Source organism: Uranotaenia lowii, chromosome 3 (genome assembly GCF_029784155.1).
Source record: "Uranotaenia lowii strain MFRU-FL chromosome 3, ASM2978415v1, whole genome shotgun sequence".
Classification (NCBI taxonomy): domain Eukaryota; kingdom Metazoa; phylum Arthropoda; class Insecta; order Diptera; family Culicidae; genus Uranotaenia; species Uranotaenia lowii.
The window spans coordinates 186,279,339-186,303,125 of NC_073693.1; the positions used below are offsets into that span (position 1 = coordinate 186,279,339).

At 39.1% G+C, this 23,787-nt stretch overlaps 1 protein-coding gene across 6 annotated transcripts in view; it reads right to left on the reverse strand.

Annotated features, from left to right (window-relative positions):
• LOC129750640 (GRAM domain-containing protein 2B-like) overlaps window positions 1–23,787 on the reverse strand; it is a 126,487-nt gene that overhangs the window by 6,595 nt on the left and 96,105 nt on the right. For all 6 annotated transcript variants that reach the window (XM_055745643.1, XM_055745639.1, XM_055745638.1 and 3 more), the window contains 5 exons: window positions 13,447–13,673; window positions 13,069–13,172; window positions 12,630–13,005; window positions 12,214–12,560; window positions 12,029–12,148 (listed from right to left, as the gene is read on the reverse strand). In XM_055745643.1, coding sequence (XP_055601618.1) covers window positions 12,029–12,148; window positions 12,214–12,560; window positions 12,630–13,005; window positions 13,069–13,172; window positions 13,447–13,673 — 1,174 coding nt within the window. The remainder of the gene's footprint in view (window positions 1–12,028; window positions 12,149–12,213; window positions 12,561–12,629; window positions 13,006–13,068; window positions 13,173–13,446; window positions 13,674–23,787) is intronic.

Genomic DNA, 23,787 nt, shown 5'->3' on the forward strand with positions numbered 1-23,787 from the left:
ACGTTTGTTGCACTACTGGTATCGTTCAAAGCGACTTCAGGCAACTTCCGAGGACCAGAAGAAAATGCGGAGGGACCTGGTTCGTAGAGTTGAGAGTGTCATGAGCGCGAACAGGATTGTTCTTCCAACAACACCAGTGAAAGAGCAGATACGAGATCTACTCGCACAGAATGGGGGGCCTTCAGGTAACACGAGCATGACTCAAATTCCTACAGGGAGTCAACGGAACAGTCTTGGAGCAATCCAGAAGGAAAACCGGCCTTCAGCAGAAAGCAAACCAAGCGATGCAGTCACCGAGAGGTTAACACAAATGGAGGACATGATGAAGACGATGTTGGCGCTGATGGCGGATCAAGAGGGTGGCCTCAATGGGGGAAATTCAGACAGTATTTCTACTCCTACTAAGCTTAAACAGCGGCAGCGGAACGACGATCGGTTCAACCGTAGACGAACGCATCATAGTGATAGCGACGACGATAGCGAGGAGGAGCAGTCGATGATGGACAGCGACGCGGACAGCAGGGTCAGCGATTTGGTTAGGAAGGGTAGACGCACTGGTTCGGAACCAGAAACGTATCGAAACGGCAGGCGACGAACCCACGTTAGGGAAAGGGGAGATCATTTCTACAGGGTAGAGAAATGGAAAATTAAATTTTCAGGGGATCCGCGTTCTCTAAGTGTGGAGGATTTTCTCTACAAAGCTAATAAATTAGCAGAGAGGGAAGGAATTTCAGAAGAAAGACTGTTAGGAGATATTCATCTACTTTTGGAAGATTCGGCATCCGATTGGTTCTTTACCTACGTGGACAATTTCGATACGTGGGAACAATTCGAGAGACAGATTAAAAACAGGTTTGGGAATCCTAATAAGGATCAAGGTATTCGCCAGAAAATTAAAGATAGGAAACAGCATCGAGGGGAGACTTTTGCAACATTCGTTACAGAGATTGAGAAACTCAATCGAATGCTGACGAGACCTATGTCAAAAAGAGCGAAGTTCGAGGCAATTTGGGATAATATGAGACATCATTATCAATCGAAAATTTCGGTAGTAGATGTGAACTCATTGGAGGAGTTAATAAGAATTAACAGGAAGATTGATGCTACGGACCTTTCGCTGCAAAATTCTTGGGAACCACATTCTAAACGACCAATTAACAAGGTCGACGTCAACGGGGAGTCTGAGGATGGGGTTTCAGAGGACGGAGAGTCAGCTGGTGTGAATGCTTTGAATAGTCGTCCTTTCAGACAGCATCCAAATCCAGTTCAACCCTCCACTAACTTTTCTAATCATCATCGAGGACCAACATCATCCGATAAGTTTCAAGATCAACCCAAGACCAACCAGCAAATGAACCAGCAACAACAACCGCGACAACAGTTTTTGAACTACAATTTACCTTCAGCATCGGCCTGTTGGAATTGTCACCAAGAAGGTCATAATTGGAGGGATTGCACTAAACCGAGAGTTATTTTTTGTTACGGTTGTGGAAATCTTGGTCGTACCATCCGTTCTTGTGAACGATGTTCAAGAACCGGTTACGGCTCGAATAATAAATTTCAGCAGGGAAACTAAAACAGGGGTGTCGAAGTGGGAATGTTAGCACCTCTAAAAATAAAATCGTTCCCAAAACACACGAATTCGACCCACTTTTCAAGATCCACCACATTCGGATAAATCCTACAAATGTTCATGTTTTTGACACGGAAATTGAGGCGTTGCTGGACTCCGGCGCTGCCATCAGCGTTACCAATTCTTCGGAAATGGCAGAAAAATATGGCCTGAAAATTCTTCCAGCAGCAGTTAGAGTCAGCACAGCAGATGGGACCGAGTATCGGTGTTTAGGATATCTCAATTTACCATTCCGTTACAAGGAAGTAACAAAAATAATACCGACGCTGATTGTTCCACAAATTTCCAGGAAACTTATTCTAGGAGCGGATTTCTGGGAAAGTTTTGGAATTCGCCCAATGATTGATATTGGAAACGGACCGGAGACGATTGAAACCCTTAATGCGGTGACAGACGCTTTGATTTGTTTCAATATTGAACCATCGGACGAACTTCCAAAACTGCCCCAGAATGAACCGGATGGAACACTGGACGTGCCAACTTTTGATCCACCGGAAGAGCCGGTTCCGGAGAACATTGAGACGGAGCACGATCTTTCGGATTACGAAAGAGGCGAGCTTATTGAAGCGGTGAAAGATTTCGAGTTTACGGCCCCGGGAAAACTCGGACGAACTCATCTCATCGAACACGAGATTATTCTGAAGGACGACGCAAAGCCAAGGAACCAACCAATCTACAAATGTTCCCCCGACATCCAGCGCGAAATAGACGCTGAGATTGAACGATTCAAGGAGCTGGGGGCAATTGAGGAGTGTTACAGCGAGTGGACCAATCCTTTGGTGCCAGTTCGTAAGTCGAATGGGAAAATCCGCGTGTGCCTGGACTCACGACGGATAAATTCGATGACAATAAAGGACTCGTACCCAATGCAAAACATGCAGGATATTTTCCATCGTCTTGAATCAGCGAAATTTTTCTCCATAATCGACTTGAAGGATGCGTATTTCCAGATACCCCTCAAGGAGGAAAGTCGGAATTACACAGCCTTCCGGACGTCGAAAGGGTTATTCCGTTTCAGGGTTTGTCCTTTTGGGGTAACGAATGCACCGTTTACGATGTGTCGCCTGATGGGCAAGGCTTTAGGGTTTGACTTACAACCACAAGTGTTCGTCTACTTAGACGACATTGTGATTGCTACGAAAACGCTTGATGAACATTTCCGACTTTTGAGAGAAGTAGCAAGGCGACTCAAGAATGCAGGTTTAACGATTTCCCTGGAAAAATCGCGCTTTTGTCGTAAGCAGGTTATGTACCTAGGGTACCTGCTCACAGAACACGGAATTCGTATCGACCAGTCTAGGATTCAGCCTATCTTAAATTATGCCAGACCAAAATCAGTGAAGGACGTTCGTCGCTTGATGGGACTTGCCGGGTTTTATCAGCGATTTATCCCGAATTATAGCAGGATAACCGCGAACATTACCGACCTTTTGAAAAAGGAGAAGAAGTTTTCCTGGACGCCGGAGGCGGAAAACTCGTTTCAAGAACTGAAAACAGTTCTTACATCAGCACCAATTCTCGCTAATCCCGATTTTGAAAAGCCGTTTACAATCGAGTCCGATGCGTCTGACAACGCAGTGGGGGCGGCTCTGGTTCAGATCCAGGATGGGGAGACACGGGTCATCGGCTATTTTAGTAAGAAACTTAGCGCAACTCAGAGGAAATATTCGGCGGTCGAGAAGGAGTGTTTGGGTGTCCTGCTTGCGATCGACAATTTTAAACACTACGTAGAAGGCACGCGTTTCAAAGTAGTCACCGATGCACGGAGCCTTCTCTGGTTGTTTAAAATTGGCGCGGAATCGGGGAATTCAAAACTCCTTCGATGGGCTCTTCGTATTCAGTCATACGACATCGAGCTCGAATATCGAAAGGGCAAAAATAACATTACGGCCGATTGCTTGTCGCGGTCAATCGAAGCTTTGTCCCTAGAATCGATCGACATGGAGTATCAGGACCTTGTTAAGGACATCACAATAAAACCAGAAAAATACCAAGACTTTCGAATTATAAATGGGGAAATTTGGAAGTATGTGAAGTCTTCTAACCACCAAACTGATCCACGATTCACTTGGAAACGTTACCCACCAGCTACAGAGAGGAAGGAGCTGATCCAACAAGAGCACGAGAAAGGTCATTTCGGCTACGAGAAAACACTGGCTGCGCTCAAAGAACGCTACCACTGGCCTAAAATGAACGCAGAGGTCCGGAAGTTCTGTAGGCAGTGCTTGGCATGCCAGACGAGCAAAGCAGTGAACATCAACACTACTCCACCCATGGGTTCACAGAAGCCAGTTGAATATCCGTGGCAATTCGTCACGCTTGATTTTGTAGGACCACTTCCGGCTTCCGGTAAGAACCGAGCGACATGCCTGTTAGTTGCAACCGACGTTTTTTCGAAATTTGTTTTAGTTCAACCGTTCCTAGAAGCTAAAGCTGGCCCACTATCGGAATTCGTCGAAAATATGATTTTCAATCTATTTGGGGTCCCGGAAATAGTCCTTACGGACAATGGAACCCAGTTCACATCAAAAATTTTCACCGATCTATTAAAAAAATATCACGTGAACCATTGGCTAACACCCGCCTACCACCCACAAGTGAATAACACTGAGCGGGTAAATCGTGTTATAACCACATCCATTAGAGCAACCCTCAAAAAGGAACACAAGCACTGGGCGGATGACATTCAGGCGATTGCCAATGCCATTCGTACCGCGGTGCACAACTCAACCAAATACAGTCCGTATTTTATTGTTTTCGGCCGAAATCAGGTTTCGGATGGAAGGGAATATGCCCAAATAAGGGACAAGGTCCTTAGTGAAGATCGCACCGAAGAAAGCATTTCAAAAGACCGTCAGAAACTATTTGAAGAAGTTCGCGAAAACCTCACTGCTGCATATAAACGACACGAGAAAACTTACAACCTACGATCCAATGAAAACTGTCCCCGTTACACTGCTGGAGAAAAAGTCCTGAAGAAAACCTTCGAACTCTCGGACAAAGCGAAGGGCTTTTGCAAAAAGCTGGCCCCGAAATTCGAACCGTGTGTAGTTCGAAAAGTATTGGGTTCACACACATACGAGCTGGAAGATTGCCAAGGGAAACGTCTTGGAGTTTACTTTTCGAACCAGATCAAAAAATTGCATACCGACTCTTAAAACTTCAATTTTTATTAATCAGCTATGTAGTTTCAATTAAAAAAAAAGGACAAAGAATCTTCGAGATCATTAAAATACCTCAGGGTCAATCAATTAACACAGTTGACAACATTTTGAATGGCCACCAGATAATCTTCATTGATTCCGGTGCAAGTAGGTTTCTAGTAGATATGGAAGTGGCTTAAGTGATGACATAAGACACAGTAATGCGACAAGCACGAACGTAGAATTACCTTCCCTAGGATCGACGATTTCAGGGTGAAAGAGCTCCTCTGCTTGCATGAAAAATCACGCCGCGAAATCCGACGAATCTAGACGAATAGGGATATGCGAAGTCTGAGGAGAGCTTTCCAAAATTTGTTGATTTAGTATTAGAACACTTTCGTTATCTTCTACTAAATTGATGTGTTTTGGAAAGTGATCTTCTAAAATTTAAGAGCGAGCTTAACCACCGAAAGATTCTGCTAAGAAGAGAAGAAAGGAGGAGAAGCTATGTGGCAGGCATTCAAAGAAAACACCCTACTGGTGTAGATTTTTTTGAATTGAAGGACCGATCATTAACTCCGTTATAACAGAACCTAAGCGTACATTAAAATTAGAACGCTCACGCTAAGTCATTATCATTTAGTCGACCGGTCGGATATCGTTGATTCCGAAAAAAGTACACCGTTCCCGAAATCGAATGGGGTCAAGCTATGACTTGGAAAAAGTAGTGGAATTGCCCACGACGGTAAAAAGCGAGCGCCGACCTCAGGAGAAATCGGGAAATTAATCGAAGCGAGGAGGAGATACCGAACGCGTCTATGATTGGTATAAGCACTTAGCAATAGCTTAGCACTGTTATACAATCAGAAAAATTTCCAAATGAGGAAAAAATAAGCTTAATTCAGCTTGAGATCAACCGAAAAATCTTTGGGCCTTTTGAAAGGCATGTAAATAAATTTTGTACATATTTTTTTTAGATTAGTTAGTAGTTAGTTTTTCATTTTGCGATTCCTACAATCGGTCCTAATCTTAAACGTAATATTATTTTCTTAAGCACTAGTTAGTATTTTAGGGTAAGAAAAACTCACGATTGAATGGGTTCTCCATTATCGCCTGTATATAGGGTTTTTTTCTTCACGTCCTTTTTTTTATCCTTGCATCCTTTTTTTTTTTTCATTCACTTCCTTGGCTTGATTGGTAGTTTGTCAATAGAAAGCTAAAAAGTGAGCAACTAGCATTAGAATGGAATCAATAGAGCGTATTTTTATTGATAAATTAGATAATAGTTACCTGTTAGTTTTTTTAATTAGAAAGCCAATTTCTTCAAGATTAGGTCCAGTATCCAATAGATCCATTTTTCCGAATAAATCCAAAAATCCAGCAATCAAGTTTTTCCAGTCCAGAGCAGGCTTGTAATTGGTCACCATCGTTTGAATTTTTCCGGAGACAATCACCACACATCGTTCGTGACAATCGTGGAGAGCGCAATCGTTTGATCGGAGAGCAAAAAAATGTCAAACGAAATTTTGATCTTTTTTGTGGTTAGTCGTTTGCCTGTCATCCCTCTTGCGTAGATAATCGAGATAATCATTCCACATTGTTCGACCAACACATCCAAACATCACCCGGCGCTGCAGAGTGACGAGTTTTTTTTTCAACAGGAGGGAGTGAATAGAAAAGATTGCATTTGCTTATTGAGTCTGTAAGTTTTGCTGCGTGAAAGAGATAGGCGATGTCGTAAACTGTCGGGAATGATGGTCGTTTGACCATCAAATTATCCCTCTCGTGTACCAAGACACGAAATTTCGTTCGACAATCACACAAAGAAGAATGAATGTCGTTTCGTTTGATGGTAGTCGACTGTTCGGCAAGTTTTCGGTCGCATTCGTTTGATGGCACGAACAATGATACTGATAAAAGCAGGCTGTGCGACTGTCAGAGAAAATGTCGATGGTTTACAAGTCTGGTCCAGAGTCATGTATGCAGTTTCCAAGTTCGATCTTCCAGAGAGCGTGACGTCACCACCCACCTGGTGTTGTTTTGGCTGAAAAGAGAAGAAAAAAGTTCTTTTCACTAACGCTGATTATGAGGAACGACATAAACCAACTATCCTCATAAATTCCCGGTCCAGGCAGTACATTTTAACTCCGATTTCACTATTTTTAAAGCACTTTTTTCCGAAACTGTTACGGCACACGCGTTAATTCCAATACGGTTTGTTTACATTTTGAACGAATCGCTCTCCCATCTCCGGTGTTGATGACAAATGAGTGCATGAGATCGACTTTTGAATGGAAGAGAGAGTAGACGATTAGGGATGCTCATGTATTTTATGGTATCGATATTTTTTTTTGCAGGCAAACAAAGTTTTGAAGAACGTTACTTGAATAGAGTTTTGAGATTGTTATTTAAAACGGTTTATCTTTTCGGTTTAGAATGAACGTAGATTTTTTTTTGTTTCTCAGATGAATTTCTGAGGTTAAAATATCCAACTGCGTTCAATATTTTTTTATTTGTCACTGAGCGTTATCTAGGAAGAAAATACAATTCGTTTTTTCTCGATACTTATTTTTGAGGGTTAGAGTTCATTTTTCAACTAGGATTTTCAGTGACAAAGATAATTTTTTTTGTTGATCAATATCAAATAGGGCATTCCATTCATTAGTTAATTTCGTGTATAATCACTAATTGTCATCAATGACCGTTTGCAAATTCGAATCACCGCTTTTAGGTTTTGTTTGAATGGGAAATTATTCAGCAGAAGTTGTTAAAGTGAAGCTTTTCGTGAGACTCACTAGGTTAGGTAATGAGTTTGCATTAAGGGGGGGGTAGGGTCTAACACTTTCAAAAAATCGATTTTTTTATTTTTTTATTTTCTTATTGTAAAACATTTCAAGAATGTTGTGTCAAATTTTCAAGTCAATTGAAGCAAAACTGTAGAACTTACAGGCCTTTATCTCCTCCTATCTAATACTACAAGAAAGCAAAAGCAGAAACTTCAAACGCGTTTTTCTCGAAAGCACATTTTTAAAGTCCGTGGACATCGTCATTTGAAAACTACTTATCCGATTCTTTTCAAATTTGGAACATATTTTCTACATATAAATTACCAGACCCCAACGTTTTTCTTTTTTGATTTTTTTTACTTTGGGGTGATTTTAGAGGTGAAAATGGCGGATTTTTAAGTGAAAAATCGTAGTTTTTACTTCAAACAGCCACAAAAATTTCATAAAAATATTTTTAAGTTAAATAAAAACGTTGGGGTCCAGAAAAACATCTATTTAAAATATTTTGCTCTGATTTTTTGACTTCAGACGATTCTGTGCTGAGATACAGTGTCCACCGCAAATCCTGTTTTCTAAGAGGCATCCTCGAAAATGCTCCGTCACTGGCTCATTTTTCAATATTTTTCTACGAAAAAATTACTAAATGTTCTTTTAACAATGCTTTGTATAATGCAAAAAATTTGAATACATTTGTTTGAACGATAGCTCTAGAAAAAAATCGTCAAAATGGTGTTTTTTTATACCCGTTAGACCCTACCCCCCCCTTAAATATTTTAGATCCGCTGGAGACCAGAGTTGAAATATACATTGACGGTCAGTAACAGGAGTAATAATTCTTTTACTTCCTGCAAATTGAGAAGGAGCCAATTTATTGGTGATGAACCTATATGACCCCGGAAACTAAAATATTTCATTGGAAGCTATTTTACATTTGACCTTCGAAAATTTGATTGGAAAAAACTTTTGTATTTTCCAATCAAATTTTCGAAAATTTAGTGAGGAATGATGTAACAGTATCGATATTTTGTTATTTTTGCTTGTGCACCCCTAAAAGTTATTTTTAGAATGCTACTTCCCAGAGCATTCTCTGGCTTCAAACCCGTAGCCACTCAGGGATAGTACTCCCAGACTCACATCAGTAACTGGAACTCACGAGAGTGCTCTTTAATCGAGGCACTCAATGACGTCGAACCCCACCGCCCAAGAGCACTCCAGATATGACGTCACGAAGGAATCCCCTTATTTAAATGAGATATGATTGCAACTGGAGTAATAGCTGTGCGTTTGGTTTATATGAAGCCTGTCGTCACCAGCTGGTTGATATGCGTCCGGTTATTAACCCCATCACTAGACTAGTATGAATGTAGTGGTAACCGGGGTTGTTGATTTCGCGCAACCCGAACTTAGACCCGAGATCGGAGATCAAAACCTCGGATGAGATGAAAAAGTCTTGATAAGAAGAAATTTTCTTCGGAGAACTTCGTGATTATCAGTTCGCTAATAATTACGAAGTTCCGGTTACGAAACCAATAACTTTTTTTGTTCTGAGGGCTAATGCTTTTTCTCGTCCACTTTTCTCTGGACTGTGAAGTAGGCCAGATCGGAAAAAAATTTGTGTTTCGCGCGTACATAGTACACAAAGGTACTACAAAAAATTAAACGTGGTCTTAAATTATCTTTTAAAAGTTACATTTTATTCCCTCAGTTTTCCCTCCGAGTGCAATTAGTGTGCAAATAGTTTTACTAGTGCGATAAGAATATTGGAAAAGGGTAATAGATATTTTGATTATACACAAAAGTGCGTTTGGATATGAGAAAAATTATATTAAACAGATTCTCGGAGGAGCCGATCCACCTGCAACCCGCTATCATCCAGCCAGGGAAAGTAGACCCAACGCACCGAGCGATCGTCAACCGCATCTTATTTCCATCACGTGGTACGTTTCGACCAACAGAAGACACCGCAGGCGAAACGGCATACGCGAGGCGGCAACTGTCCATTTGGTTCAACGAGTGGCATCCCGCAGACGACGCACGGCGATTTTCCGGAGACTTTTCCGCTTCCGGTGGAAAACAGGTTTGAGCCCTCAATCGATACGAGTGAGTACTTTAAAAATTACCGTCCCCTTGTCCCATACAGAACAGCATTTTGAGCGGCACTCACCAAGCCTACAGCAACAGCTCAGTTGGTTCGGGCGGTGCACATAGAATTATGACGTGTACCCCCGAGGTTGTGAGTTCGAATCTTGTGGAAGTTTCAATTTTCTTTTTGTAAGTGCCACGCTACGGCCGCACTTGAAACTCGAGCATATCCGATGGGTAATTAATTACACACATCACCCAAACCCAAACCCTTAAATCGCACTGAGAGAAAGAGGAATTTCCTAGGAAAAATTCCACACATGGCCATTTAATTTGAAGCAAATGCACTCCATCTAAGATAGATTTCTGAGGGAAAAAGTAAGCCAGGCAGCGCTTGCGAGCGCTGATAGTTAGCGGGAAAGTCTCCCGAAGTGAAATGTAAGTAAGGCAGCTAGGGAAATCCGGAAATGAAAATGTAAAATCCCACTAACACAACTCAATTTTTGGCTAATAGAAAACACTTTTTAAACGTATTCTGATGTAGCTTTTATTGAAGAGTTAAAGGTCACGTTTTTTTTTTCGGTTCCGCTTGTACTGGAAGTCTGGGTTGACTTCCGATTTTCGACTTCTTCTTTTCAGCCCCCTTTCTAACCTCCTAAGCAAATCTGGGGAATTTTGGTCGGGGAAAGTGGGCCCGGTGAAGATTTTTATTTGAGAATCTTTCTCTTAGTAAGTTCGTGTTTTTGGTAGCCAACCGAAGAACTTATCTTTTATCCAGGTTGTTTTCCTGCGAATTTGTTCGGGGATTTTGTTTGAGGGTCAACAGGTCGAGGAACGGTGGGGTGATTGGTGATCAGGGCCACACATAATGTACCCACCCTAATGATGGGTCTCTTAGCCGGGCACGCATCAAACAGGAGGATGATCTCTTCGGAGTGGCGCATATAAATCATCCGCTTAGCACCCAGATTACTCCCACGCCCCAACTGCCTCCCGTTGCAATCTGATATTCTTATTGTGTGACAATGCGATCAAGTTAGTACTAATAATCCACCTATACACCGTTCACGATATATCGATGAAATGCGAAAAAGATCACACATTCAATTGCGGATAACTCATCACAGTAAACTCGTATCGCGTCATAATCTTTTACAAACTTGTTTGTCATTGTTTGAACTACAATCCCTGAAATTCTGAGCTTTCTAGCATACTGGAAACGCATTTTAGAATACATAGAGTGAAAGTATGTCGATTTTTCATACATTTTGCCGAAAATCTTCATACAAATTTTAAGTCCTTTGCGCCAGCTCGTGCTTTGGCCAAATGACCTGAAACTTTCAGAAAGTCATTTTTTCACTTAAAAGCACCAATCTAGGGGGTGCCGCGTTGAAAAAAATGTTGTAAAAATCATCCCATACAAATTTGGGCCAGTCTAATATCTCCCTTATAAAAAAAGAATTTGATATTTGTTCCAGCCACAAAACATCTTAATTTTTTTTGTTTTTGATTGTTTTATTTCTTTTTTTTCCGTTGGTTTTGTGTTATTTAAATGATTAAAGTTATTGACAAGTTTGAGATTTTTTGATACGCTAACGGATAAAAATCACTTGTGAGCAGCACAAGCGCGTGGAATGTGTCTGATGTGTAAAAATGCTCAAGGGAGTCGTAGAAATCAGCGAAAATCTTAGAAAGAATTCGTTACGTATTCACAGGGCCTTTTGACATTCTGTTATTCTGAGCCGTATTTCTGTTTCAAAGTGGTTTCGAACTTTTCACTGTCGTTTCAAGGGCTTGGACTGTAGCTCAGTTGATACTCGTGATTCGTGAATACTCATGGAAAAATCCGGGCTATTTTATATAAAAACCTGGCAGAATCCGAGCATTTGGTTTCAAAATTTTCAATCAAAAATCAGGGCAATATCCGGGCAAGTTTGATGAAAACCAAGAAATTACTCAACAATAATCAAGAAAAAAAAAACTTTTTTCATTCAAATTTATCAGTAGATTTTTTTTTATCTTTTTTTAGGCTTAAAAACATTTCATATTTATTTTTATAAAACTTGCTCAAAAATTTCGTTTTCGATTCATCATAAGTAAAAAAAATGCAGCACAATTTGTTTTTTTGTTTGATTTGGCAATTAAAGTGAATAAATCCGGGCTTTTTCAGCGAAATCTGAATTCAGTGTTATTATATAAATCTTGTCATTTAACCCCTGCGACGCATATCGTTAGCAAAATTCCAAATGTAAGGATACCTAGAGAGCTTTCAAAAAATAAAAACACAACAAAACTTCCAACAAAAAAATATATTTTCAACTATAAGCCCTCGGGTGACTAGGGGGGGTCATATCCATCAGCTGTTGGTACAGCTCGATACATACCTTGGCTATTTGTTCCAGGTTGGAGTTGAGAACTATTTGAGCTTCCTCGGTGCTTCTATCTTGCATTTGTTTCTGCCATTTTAAAACTTCCACATAGACGTCCATGTTGTCTTCTTCTCCCTGTAAAAGGAGTAAAATAACAAATGTAAGTTTCCATTCTCAGTTAAAGCATTTGAGTAATTTACCAAACGAAAGTGGTTGAAATTATAGATGCGCGACTGCAGGTAGTGTATTTTGTACATCAGAAAACAAGAAAAGAGTGCAAGGAACATTGCTAGTATAATTCCTACATGTATAACGCCAAAATCGGAGGGAAATATTGGTTGTAGCCTATGTCTAAGTCTTGTCAGAATGCTGTTGTTATCAGTTCTACTATTACTATTACTACTGTTCTGATGGGGGATATCACTAAAGCTGGGTTTCTCTTTAAGAGCGACATTGCCAGTTGGTTTCAAAATTGCTGCAGACGCTATCAGTGCGACCGGGGATTTGATAATGATCTCCTTTTGAACTGATTTAATACTTTTAGGGCCTGTTGAATAGAGAGAAGATGCATGTAGTTAATAGCTGCACAATGGCAAAACGCGAGAAATTTTCTCACCATCGTGGGGCCGCTTAGCGCCATCTGTTATAGTAAGCTTATCGTTGGTAGAGTCACCGGAATCAACTACGTCAGACTTTTTATCTTTTACATGGGAAGAACTTTCGTTACCACTAATTGAGCAGCTACTGTCATCCTCGGCCGAGCATTCGGAGACCTCAACGTCCGGGGCCTTCTGTGCGATCGATGGTTCCTCGATCTGGGGTGGAGCTACGGGTCGCCAAACGCTGCACATCAACCGATAGGCAGCCTCTCGGCTCATGAAGCTTCCGAAAACGTGTCGATCATCACAAGTGGTCACACCGACCGCATTCGGGAACATTTTGGCCGTCTTTTCCTTGGAGATCTTTATCACCGACACAGTGGGAATCAAGAGCTAGGGATTGATAGTAGTACTCCGTTGAATAAAATATTCGCAAAAATTTAGTTTGTCACATACCTTGGTTACGTAACCAAACACATTGGAATAAAATGCAAAATAGTTTTGTGTAATGTAAAGGTGACCTTGCAAAAGAATGTCGCCAACCAAAGCACAGGAGAAATCTGAAAAGATAGCAGAACATTTTCATAAGCTATGTAGGATGACGTTCTTAAAACAAACAGTTTTGAAGATAAACATCTATTATTTTTTAACGGTTTTAAAATAAATTAAGGGGTATTACAGATTCAAGGGTTCCTTAGAATTTCCGTGGCAATATTTTGCAACGGGTTTTATAAATTCAAATGGTTTATCTTTTCAAAATTCAATTGTGAATTTAAGGAATAATTAAAAAAAAAACATTTTAAAGTTTAAAGAAAAACTAAAATGTTTACTTACAGTTCAACACCTTTTCATCTTCGACCTGCGTAAAATGCCGGGAAAACTTTTTCTGCCGGGAGCTGTTAAACTCTTTTTTCTTCTTTTCCTTCTCGGGCTTCTCGAACTTCTCGACAGTCGCATCGCTCCGAACACTGGAGGACTTCAACGGGTACGGGCTAGAACTTCTTATCGTGTTGGGTATCGGTGATGCCGCCAGCGGCGAAGACGATAATGATTTTAACGATCTTTTGTGGGAGAAAGGAAATAAAGGACAATTATTTTTACAGTTTGCTAAAATTTACCAGACAGTGCACCAGACTGCACTGCTGCAAGTTCGCGAGTTCAGCCATGAATATTACATTTCATCAATTGCAGTGTCGACCGGGTCAATTCTGATTCGCACAATTGTCTCTAGGAGACCTAGCTTGTCTAGCCCTGGCATTGATGTCATTTTCCCACAGTTCAATTATCCAGCCTCGTGCCTGAACCGATGCAACTCAGGTCAGCAACTCACATCGATAGTGACTGTATAAATCGATTAGCAAACACTCGGAAGATGAGAACGGTTTGACGTTGAATCTCGCAGCTAGTTTCCAATTCAAGTGGCCCCTCCATTCACAATCAAACAGCACTCAATCGAATTGGTTACATCCAGTTTAATCATCAAATAGACTAGACAAAGCTGCTAATTTTTGACTCATTTCCTACACAAGTGTTACGTAGGAAATCGACCAGTATCTCTAATTAATAATAATTATTGTTTCTATTCGACTGATGCGCTTTAGCTTTGAACAACGGTTTCAAAAGGATTTCTGAATGTCAATATTCAAATATTGCGCTAATCTAATTTTCGCACTTTACACAACGAAATCACATCTCTTTGAATACTAGATATTTTGAAGCTGTTGACTTACCCATAATAATAAACCTGGTGTTTTCTACGCAGAACCACTCCATCCTGATCGCTACTATCATCTAGCAAGATGTTGGGTGTAGAATAAGCCGGCGTCATCGGCATGGTTTGATACTTCCCAGTTGACAATAAATGTTTGTACAAAATTAAGCTGCTTCCGAACGATCTTCACCGATTGAGATATGACGATCTAATGCGAAACAGGTAAAGTTAATATTTTGCTGCACACTCCTTCAGAAATGTTGCAGATCTCTATGCCGATCAGTACCATCGATGTCTGTCTACCTCTAATACAAGTGGGGTAGTTTGATGCCAACCAGAGACAGACGACAGTCCTCAAAAGGCGCCCAAGTTCGAGGCTGTAAACCGAATTATTACTACCGATAACGACTGTAGATTTGTTTACTTTGTTCTATTTTCCGCATGCTTTCGTTGAAAGTTCCCATTTAGCTTCGGTTGACTTTTTGTTTGAATTGGTTACGGTAAACTTTTCAAAATATTTTGAAATAAATAGTAGTCATGCTGAGGCGGCTGTGGTTAATAAAATTTACCAACGGCAGTTTTGCGTCGTACTTTCAACTGCTTTAAAAGACCAAAACAAAAATAAGGTTTATTATCGTCTTATCGTCGTTACTCTCTGTATTCCAGATGTAAAAAGTCAAGAACTCAACACAGGTTGTGTACGAATAAAAGATGAGGAAGCAGATCAAAAGACTTCAATTGTCTTTTGCCCGCACAAAGGCTCTGTGATTTACGGAAATTCAGCTGCCCTAGAACTGTCGTCAACTTTTAACCTCAAATAGATACCTAGCCTGATGTTTTCCGTGAGTGAGATGCGAAAGCAGAACAATGAGCCACGAAGGTTGTATGGTTGCATACATATGCTCCATGAGATGCTTGTTGCTAACCCTGATGTAAATATAACGACAACCGACGCCGCTGACAATTCGACACGTGTTGACATGATAAGATTATCGCTTCGAGGGTAATTATACGTCATTACTAAAATGCCTATGAAGATCGTTTGCAAACTAACAGAACGCGTTTAGGATGTTATGATTACATCCGGAATAAAAAGTTTTCAAATCAATGAAAAACTGCTTGATTGATTGCATATCAACTATTTAAAGATGTACCGAATAGTGGTATTTGACCAACGGCCCAATACCGACCTTTTCAACAATTCGGCCAAAAGAATATTCGGCCGAATATTATTATTTATTAAGAATATTTCAACCAGATGTGAAACACATTAGATCTTTTTCAAGTAGGGGTTCCTTTGATTTTCAAAATGTCACCAATCACTGAAAGGACATCTGATGAGTTGTTGCTTCTAGGGCGTTTAAAGTCTGCTTCATTTAATATTGGAACAAATTCTTTTGCTCATTGTGGCGCTCCTAGTGGACGGATTTGGAAACTTTTTTCACCCACGTGTCGGGAAATTCATTACCTTTCACCATGTATTTATGTCATAACACCAAACGATAGCATTTTGTAAACAACCGACATGGAAGCCGAACGGAGAGATCAAATTGTGCACAGTTTTCTTGAAAATCCATTGTTGTCGGCATCGAAGCTAGCTAAACAGCTTAAAATGCCCAGAAATACCGTATGGCGTGTTATCAAGCAGTACAAGGAAACATTGACGACGGCTCGGAAGCCGCATTCGAAGCGTCGGAGTGGAACTGTCGACCGGAAACTGCGTGGGAAAGTCATCAAGGCCGTCAAGAGGAATCCCAATCTTTCAGACCGCGATTTGGCCAATAAGTTCCAGGCCGCTCACAGTACGGTGCGACGAATTCGTCTCCGGGAAGGAATAAGGTCATTCCGAGCCAGCAAACAGCCAAATCGGACGCTGAAGCAGAACAATGTGGCCAGAATCCGTGCTCGAAAGCTGTACGACCAAGTGCTGACCAAGTTCGACGGATGTATTCTGATGGACGATGAAGGCGGACTTTGGGCAAATCCCAGGTCAAAAATTTTATTTGGCGACGGCTCGGGGGGATGTACCTGCAAAATTTAAGTTCGTGTTTGCGGATAAATTCGCCCGCAAGTACATGATTTGGCAGGGGATATGCAGTTGTGGACAGAAAACCAAAGTCTTTCTCACTGACAAGACAATGACATCAGAAGTCTACAAAAAAGAGTGCCTACCGAAACGGATTCTGCCGTTTATTCGTGCCCACGACCGTCCAGTAATGTTTTGGCCGGACCTCGCAAGCAGCCATTACAGCAAAACGGTTATGGAATGGTACGCAACGAACGGGGTCAGCGTAATACCGAAGGAAGGATAGAGAAATACTGGGCAATCACGAAGCGGAGGCTTAAGGCAAAGGGAAAACTTGTTAGGAACATGACTTAAATGAAGAACTGGTGGAATCAAATCGCCAAAACGGTGGACGAAAAGGGTGTGCGCCGCCTAATGTGCCGTATTACGGGAAAAGTACGAGAATTTCTTCGAAACAGCAATGAATAATTTTTTTAATTTTTTTTTTATGAAAGAAAAAAGAAAATGCTACATTTGTATGAAAAACAAATTATGAATTCGTTAATAAATGACTGAACTACACGCAATTGTTTGTGTTCCAATATTAAATGAAGCAGACTTTATTATCCCAGAGACTGGGTTCCAGTGAAATCTGTGACAAAACATGTCGAAACAGGTGCCAAACATTTTTAAATTGTTTATTCGAAATCGAATAAGATGAAGGTCGAATTTGAGGAAGATATCTTCAAAAAAGTTGTTAAAAAGAGCGATGTTATAATGTAGAAAAATCTGAAACAAAGAAATTCAATGTGTTCCAATTTCAATAACTGACATAATTTTTCTATAAATCATTTAAGAAAAAATGGTTGGTGTTGTGAATAGAACTGTTAAGCAAAATAAATGTTGCCTGTCAAGCTTTATTGTTTCTGATTTAAAAAAAACACATTTTAGATTGCAATTTATCGAATCAATCAACAAAATAAAGGAAACATTTTTCAATACAGAAAATCAAAACACAGCTAAAAGGAAGCAATCTTTATCTCGGGAATTGGCCAGGTTAAATTACCAAAACTTTTAACATTAAACCTTTTAGCCTTTCTTACAGAAAGGTATAGTTATCGGTCGATTTGGGAGATCATTAATTATGGGTCTTAAATATACCTTTATAGGTACCTATCGAATCAACTCGACGAGTTCAGACGATGTCAGTGTATTTGTGTGTATCAGTGATTGAATTTTGCTGAGCATGAGTTGATCAACCATCTCTCGCTCAAAGCTTTACTCGGAAGCAAAGGTTGCTTTGAGGCAGCGAAAACGACAAAACAGATGATGCATACGCTCTCAACATGGCCCGCCTTCATGAAGCAATATACATTCGAGGGAGCTAATCCAAAAAACCAAACGAATGGCTCTCACTCATCTCCTGTTACAACCAGTGATGCCACATTTCTATCGGTATTTTGAAACCCAAAAAAATCTTTTATCGGTATGTTAATCCTAAAAATCGGTATAAAAATCGGCATTTGAGGTGGTGTTCAAAAATGCTTACATTTCCAACTTCCTAACGTATTTTTCTTTGAAGCCTGCAGTAAATAGCAAGTCTAAGAACTCTTATGAATGTTCATTTTAAGTTCAAAACTAACTAACTAAATCTGTTTTAGCATATATAATTGACTTTTTCTTGGTTCTAGGTAACACTAGTTTACACAAAATGACGGTTTTGAAAATTTAACAGAACGTTATGTTTGTTATGACTAGTACATTTTTTTTTAAATTTTAAAACTATCTGCTTTTGCTGACGAAAGCAAAAATCACAAATGAAAATTTAGTAGAAAATCCGAAATAAGTGTTTCTTTCCAGTACTCATAACTTAATGGAAAGTTATTTAAAAAGTTACCGTTTGATAAGAAAAATAGGGGTATGGCGAGCACCTTCAGGTTACACGTTGGTTAGGCATATAAATTAAGAAAAAACTTGAGACTTTGATATTTGGCTAAAGTGGGATGTAAAATTGATAAATTCGATAGGGCAATAATAGAACCAGGTCAACCTAAAGGAAATTTTAATTAAGTAAGCACTTACAAATCCAATGGTTTTTTGACGTTCGAAGTAACTATGGGCCCAAGTTGATGTTTTTCGTTTTATTGATGGATTTTCGCCAAACTGGCCAATTCAGCTTTTAGTATTAGATATGAGTTCTTGCGATTAGAAAAAGAAATGATTGCAGAATGTTGAGATAGTTGTTACTTCAATTTTTTTTAATAGCCAATAAAAATGTTGATTTTATTTTATGAAAAATCTCGCATTAGTCATATGAAAATCCAAGAATTTTATACGAAAATAAATGAGAGATGTGCTCTAAATAAAAGAAGGTGTTCTTCCGAAAAAGATTAAAAAACACATACACAGAAAAAAAATCTGAATCCTTAACAACACTGAAATTGAAAACCTGTATCATTACATGACGTGGAACTCGATTTATTGATGTAAATTTACAAATTAAAAAAAGTTGAATCCTTAACAGCACTGAATTCATATGACACAAATATTACTTGACACGGAACGCGATTATTTGATGTAAATTTACATCACATATGATGTAAATAAAAAGAAGCATCACATACGACGGAATTTTCAGTGCGAATTAAATATTACACGTCTTTAATATTTTACATGTCTTTAAATTTTACACGTCTTTTGAAGTTTACAGACGTGGAATATTCAACTCGCACTGAAAATCCCATCATATGTGATGCTTCGTTTTCGTTACATCATATGTGATGTAATGGAAATAGAAATTTCTAAAAATTACACGACATGGAATGTGATGAGGACATTGAATTTCAATTTAATAGGATCAGACAAATTTAAACAAAGTGTCAAGTCAAAGTCGTGCACCAAAAAGTATTTTTTAAGCAGTTTTCCCGCGATTAAAGTTCCCAGAGATCTTCGTGAAGCAGGAAGCGGTGTTGGAAGCAGCTCCAAGTTATTCAACTTTGGATCCGGTCTTCGAGAAAAAATATAAGTGTGAATGTGACTCCTACACACAACGAAAAAAATCTGTAAAATCACATCACATGTGATGTAAATAAAAAGAAGCATCATATATGACGGAGTTTTCAGTGCTAGTTGGAAATTACACGCCAGTGAAATGTTGCAACGTGTAAAATAAAAAATGATGTAAAGTATGGCAACATGTAAAATAAAAATGATGTAAATTATAAAACCACTGAATATTGGAGGAAAAACTTTCCAATTGGAATCTGTTTTGTTTTATTTATTGGTATTTATGATTCAATACTGAAATTATCTCATGTCATAATAAAAATAAAACCTTTTTGTTATTAATTAAGTTTATTTCATTTGGTGACAATGATTTTTTTAATCTCACAATTTTTTATATTACACAGAAATAAAATCTGAATCCTTAACAACACTGAAATTGAAAACCTGTATCATTACATGACGTGGAACTCGATTTATTGATGTAAATTTACAAATTAAAAAAAGTTGAATCCTTAACAGCACTGAATTCGTATGACACAAATATTACTTGACACGGAACGCGATTATTTGATGTAAATTTACATCACACATGATGTAAATAAAAAGAAGCATCACATCGACGGAATTTTCAGTGCGAATTAAATATTACACGTCTTTAATATTTTACATGTCTTTCAAATTTTACCCGTCTTTTGCAGTTTACAGACGTGGAATATTCAACTTGCACTGAAAATCCCATCATATCTGATGCCTCGTTTTTGTTACATCATATGTGATGTAATGGAAATAGAAATTTCTTAAAATTACACGACATGGAATGTGATGAGGACATTGAATTTCAATTTAATAGGATCAGACAAATTTAAACAAAGTGTCAAGTCAAAGTCGTGCACCAAAAAGTATTTTTTAAGCAGTTTTCCCGCGATTAAAGTTCCCAGAGATCTTCGTGAAGCAGGAAGCGGTTCTGGAAGCAGCTCCAAGTTATTCAACTTTGGATCCGGTCTTCGAGAAAAAATAAAAGTGTGAATGTGACTCCTAATTTTAAAAATTGTGAGATTAAAAAAATAATTGTCACCAAATTAAATAAACTAAATTAATTACAAAAAGGTTTTATTTTTATTATGACATGAGATAATTCCATTATTGAATCATAAATACCAATAAATAAAACAAAACAGATTCCTATTGGAAAGTTTTTCTTCCAATATTCAGTGGTTTTATAATTTACATCATTTTTATTTTACATGTTGCCATATTTTACATCATTTTATATTTTACACGTTGCAACATTTCACTGGCGTGTAATTTCCAATTAGCACACGCTCTTTTATTTTAACTCAAAATTAAGTACGACCGAGGTTCAAAACATAGTTCGATTCTATGAACTTAAAGTTAAGTACCCGTTTTCCTCCTTGCGATGGTTCAAAATGGAGTTCGAACTGCGAACTCAAAATTGATCCCTTTTTTTCCTTCGGCGAGGGATCAAAGCTGAGTTCGACCTTATGAACTAAAAATTGAACTCTCTTTGTTGGACTGAAAACACTTAGCGAGTTCAGTTCGAACCGGAACAGCAACCAACGAACACGTCGCAAAATTTTGTCGTTCCGGAACAATTACCGGAAGACTATGAAGGAATGCATGTTCACCGTGTCAGCGTAAATGTCTGTCCGTCATTGTCATCATACGGTAAGCGGCTTGGAATGTCCGGAAACTTCCGGATGTTGTTCACTTCCCGTAGGAAGTACAATCCGGAAGTTTTCTTTGACCGGGAGTGCCAAAACTTTCCACCGTTCTGCAATTGCAATGCAATGTACCGGAACAGCAACATCCGGGTACAACAAATTTTAATCATCCTTTAATTCCCTGAAAATAAGCTACCCTCGAAAAAAAGGATAAATTCGAGTTCGGCTGCCGAACTTAGTATTGAGTATGCATATCAGAACTTAGTTTTGCTATTGCCCAGACAAACTCAAAGTTGAGGGATGCCACTGAAGTGCTGTTTTGAACCAAAACTACTTAATTTTGAGTTTAAAAAAAAGAGCGTGCACTGAAAACTCCGGCATATATGATGCTTCTTTTTATTTACATCACATGTGATGTGATTTTACAGATTTTTTTCGTTGTGTGTATGTATTTCCTTGAAAAGTTAGCATCTCACGAGACAAGAGCTTTAATGCGATCTTCAGTTGAGATTGACCTTAAGGATTGACAGTCGCAGAGGTCAAATATCAGCCTTGAGCTTAGTCCATTGAATTTAAGGTTGAGTACCATAAAAGTGCACCAAAGGAACAAAACAGCGCGAAAAACTGAACAAATTATGAGAGTGAGCCTGGAGATCTTTGCAGAATACTTTAAAAGTTGTACAGGTCAAAGTTACGCCACGCCAGGTACCGAGCTTTGTCTTCTTTCTACGGGACCTTTACGAGGATAGCTTTAATGAAGTGGAAATGTTGAAGTGGAATGAATTTTGAGTAAAAATCTTAAAAATCGGTATGAAATCGGTATGTTTTGCCAAAAATCGGTAATCGGTAAATACCGATTCTTGGTCAAAATTTTGCTCAAAAATCGGTATAAATACCGGAAAATCGGTATGTGTGGCATCGCTGGTTACAACCTTGAGGGAACCGAATTCAAAAGGCAGAGCAAACGAGTCTCCTCGTTTGTGCCTGGATCGAATGCGTGAGGTGTTTCTGCTATTGCTATTATTGCACAGCAACCGCACGCCGGCAGCTAGTTTTTTCATTTCTTTTCCCTCCCCTCTCTTTGCACCACACGTTGCGGGCCTGTGCAATGCAATAAGTTCGGTTGTTTTTGTTGTTGCCTCAACCTTTGCGGCGAGGTTGAAGATGTTCTCCTCAACGACAGCTATCGCCTGGAGTTATTCAAATTCAAGAACGTAAATGAGTATGTGTGCCTCGTCTTCTTCATGCATCATGTTGCAACCGAACGTTGAGAGAGTTCGTTCGGGGCAGCAAACGAATAGTGTCTCTCAGAGCAGATCCTCCTTATGGGGAGAGGTTTGAATAATGTATATGTATCGTCTCCTGTATAGCTATGAGAGGACTCAAAGCGTGTATTTTGAATGCCTCTGACGAGAAAATTGGTGAGGATTTCAATCACTGGTGTGTATTAGTGTGATTTTTTGTAAACTTTGTTCCATACGTTTTTGCGAAACTGGGCAGTACAATAAAAATTATTTTTATCTTTAAAAAATTGTTTTTTTTCCTCTTCCATGTATAAAAAGAAAAAAAAAATCAAAACAGTTTTAAAAAATTTTCATTGTAATTATCATCAAATCATCACTCCAAAAAACGGATTCATTTGGCTTGCCAGCAATGTCCAACAATCACTAATCAAGATGATCGAAAACATGGCGCGATAAGCGCTGGGTACGCTTTCACTCCGTGTAATTCCCCATAAGGAAAACAGAGGGCGCCTCCGATCGAATGACAAACATGATTTTATTGACAAATGGATGTCAATCAATCAAAGAAATCTAAATTTTAAATTTAACCTGTAAATGTGTATTTTGTAGTTGTGTATACCAGTCCACCAATAAGAAGAACCGGATCCAAAAATTAAATCTGGGATTAAAACTCCAAGTTAAAGTTAATGTAAAGGGATTGCACCATGAGGTACAACCCCGAAATTGTTTTTTTTTGCCAGGAATTTACCACTTCGTGGCATTCTTCCCTACCCGAAATTGAATGACTCAAGCATAAGGACTAGACCCTCACATCGCATATTTCTATAGTGATGGTAAGTCCCATCCTTCGCCCAACGATAGATTCTCAAGCACAGATTGCTCTGAGAAGGGGAAAACGATACGGGAACGCGGACGATGTATGCACACCATCTCATCTTCTCACGTGCCGTTCGTGCTCAGCTTTTTCTAAGCACGAACGACAGAAGAGAATTTCGCCCGTATAAGCAAATTGAATCCAATAGGACAAATGCTACTGAATCCTCTCGAGCTTTAAGCTCTCGGGCTAGTTTTTTTCGTTCCTTTTTCTCTTCCTCTCTCCAGATCTAACGTTGCGCGATGAAAACTTTTCGTTCGCATCGAAAAACCTGTGCAATTGTTGCGTTGTTGTTGTTGGGGTTGGTGTCTAGCAAAAACGATGACGGCTTGGAAGTCAATCCGAACTTTCACTTGCTGACCAATGGAATATAACAACCAAACAGTAGCGCCACCAAGCCCTCCATAGTAGAATTTGAAGCATTTGGGATTTTTTTTGCATATAAAGCTAAAAAGTTAATCATCATAATTGACAAAGTCGAAGAAACAGCAAAAAAAACTCCGAATTTACCATTTGGCCAGGTTGACCAAATACAAAAATGACAAAATCGACAAAATTGAAAAAAATGGAAAAAATAGAACAATTTGACAAAATTGAAGAAGTTGACAAACTTGACATAATTCAATGATTTTACAAAAATCACAAAATTGACA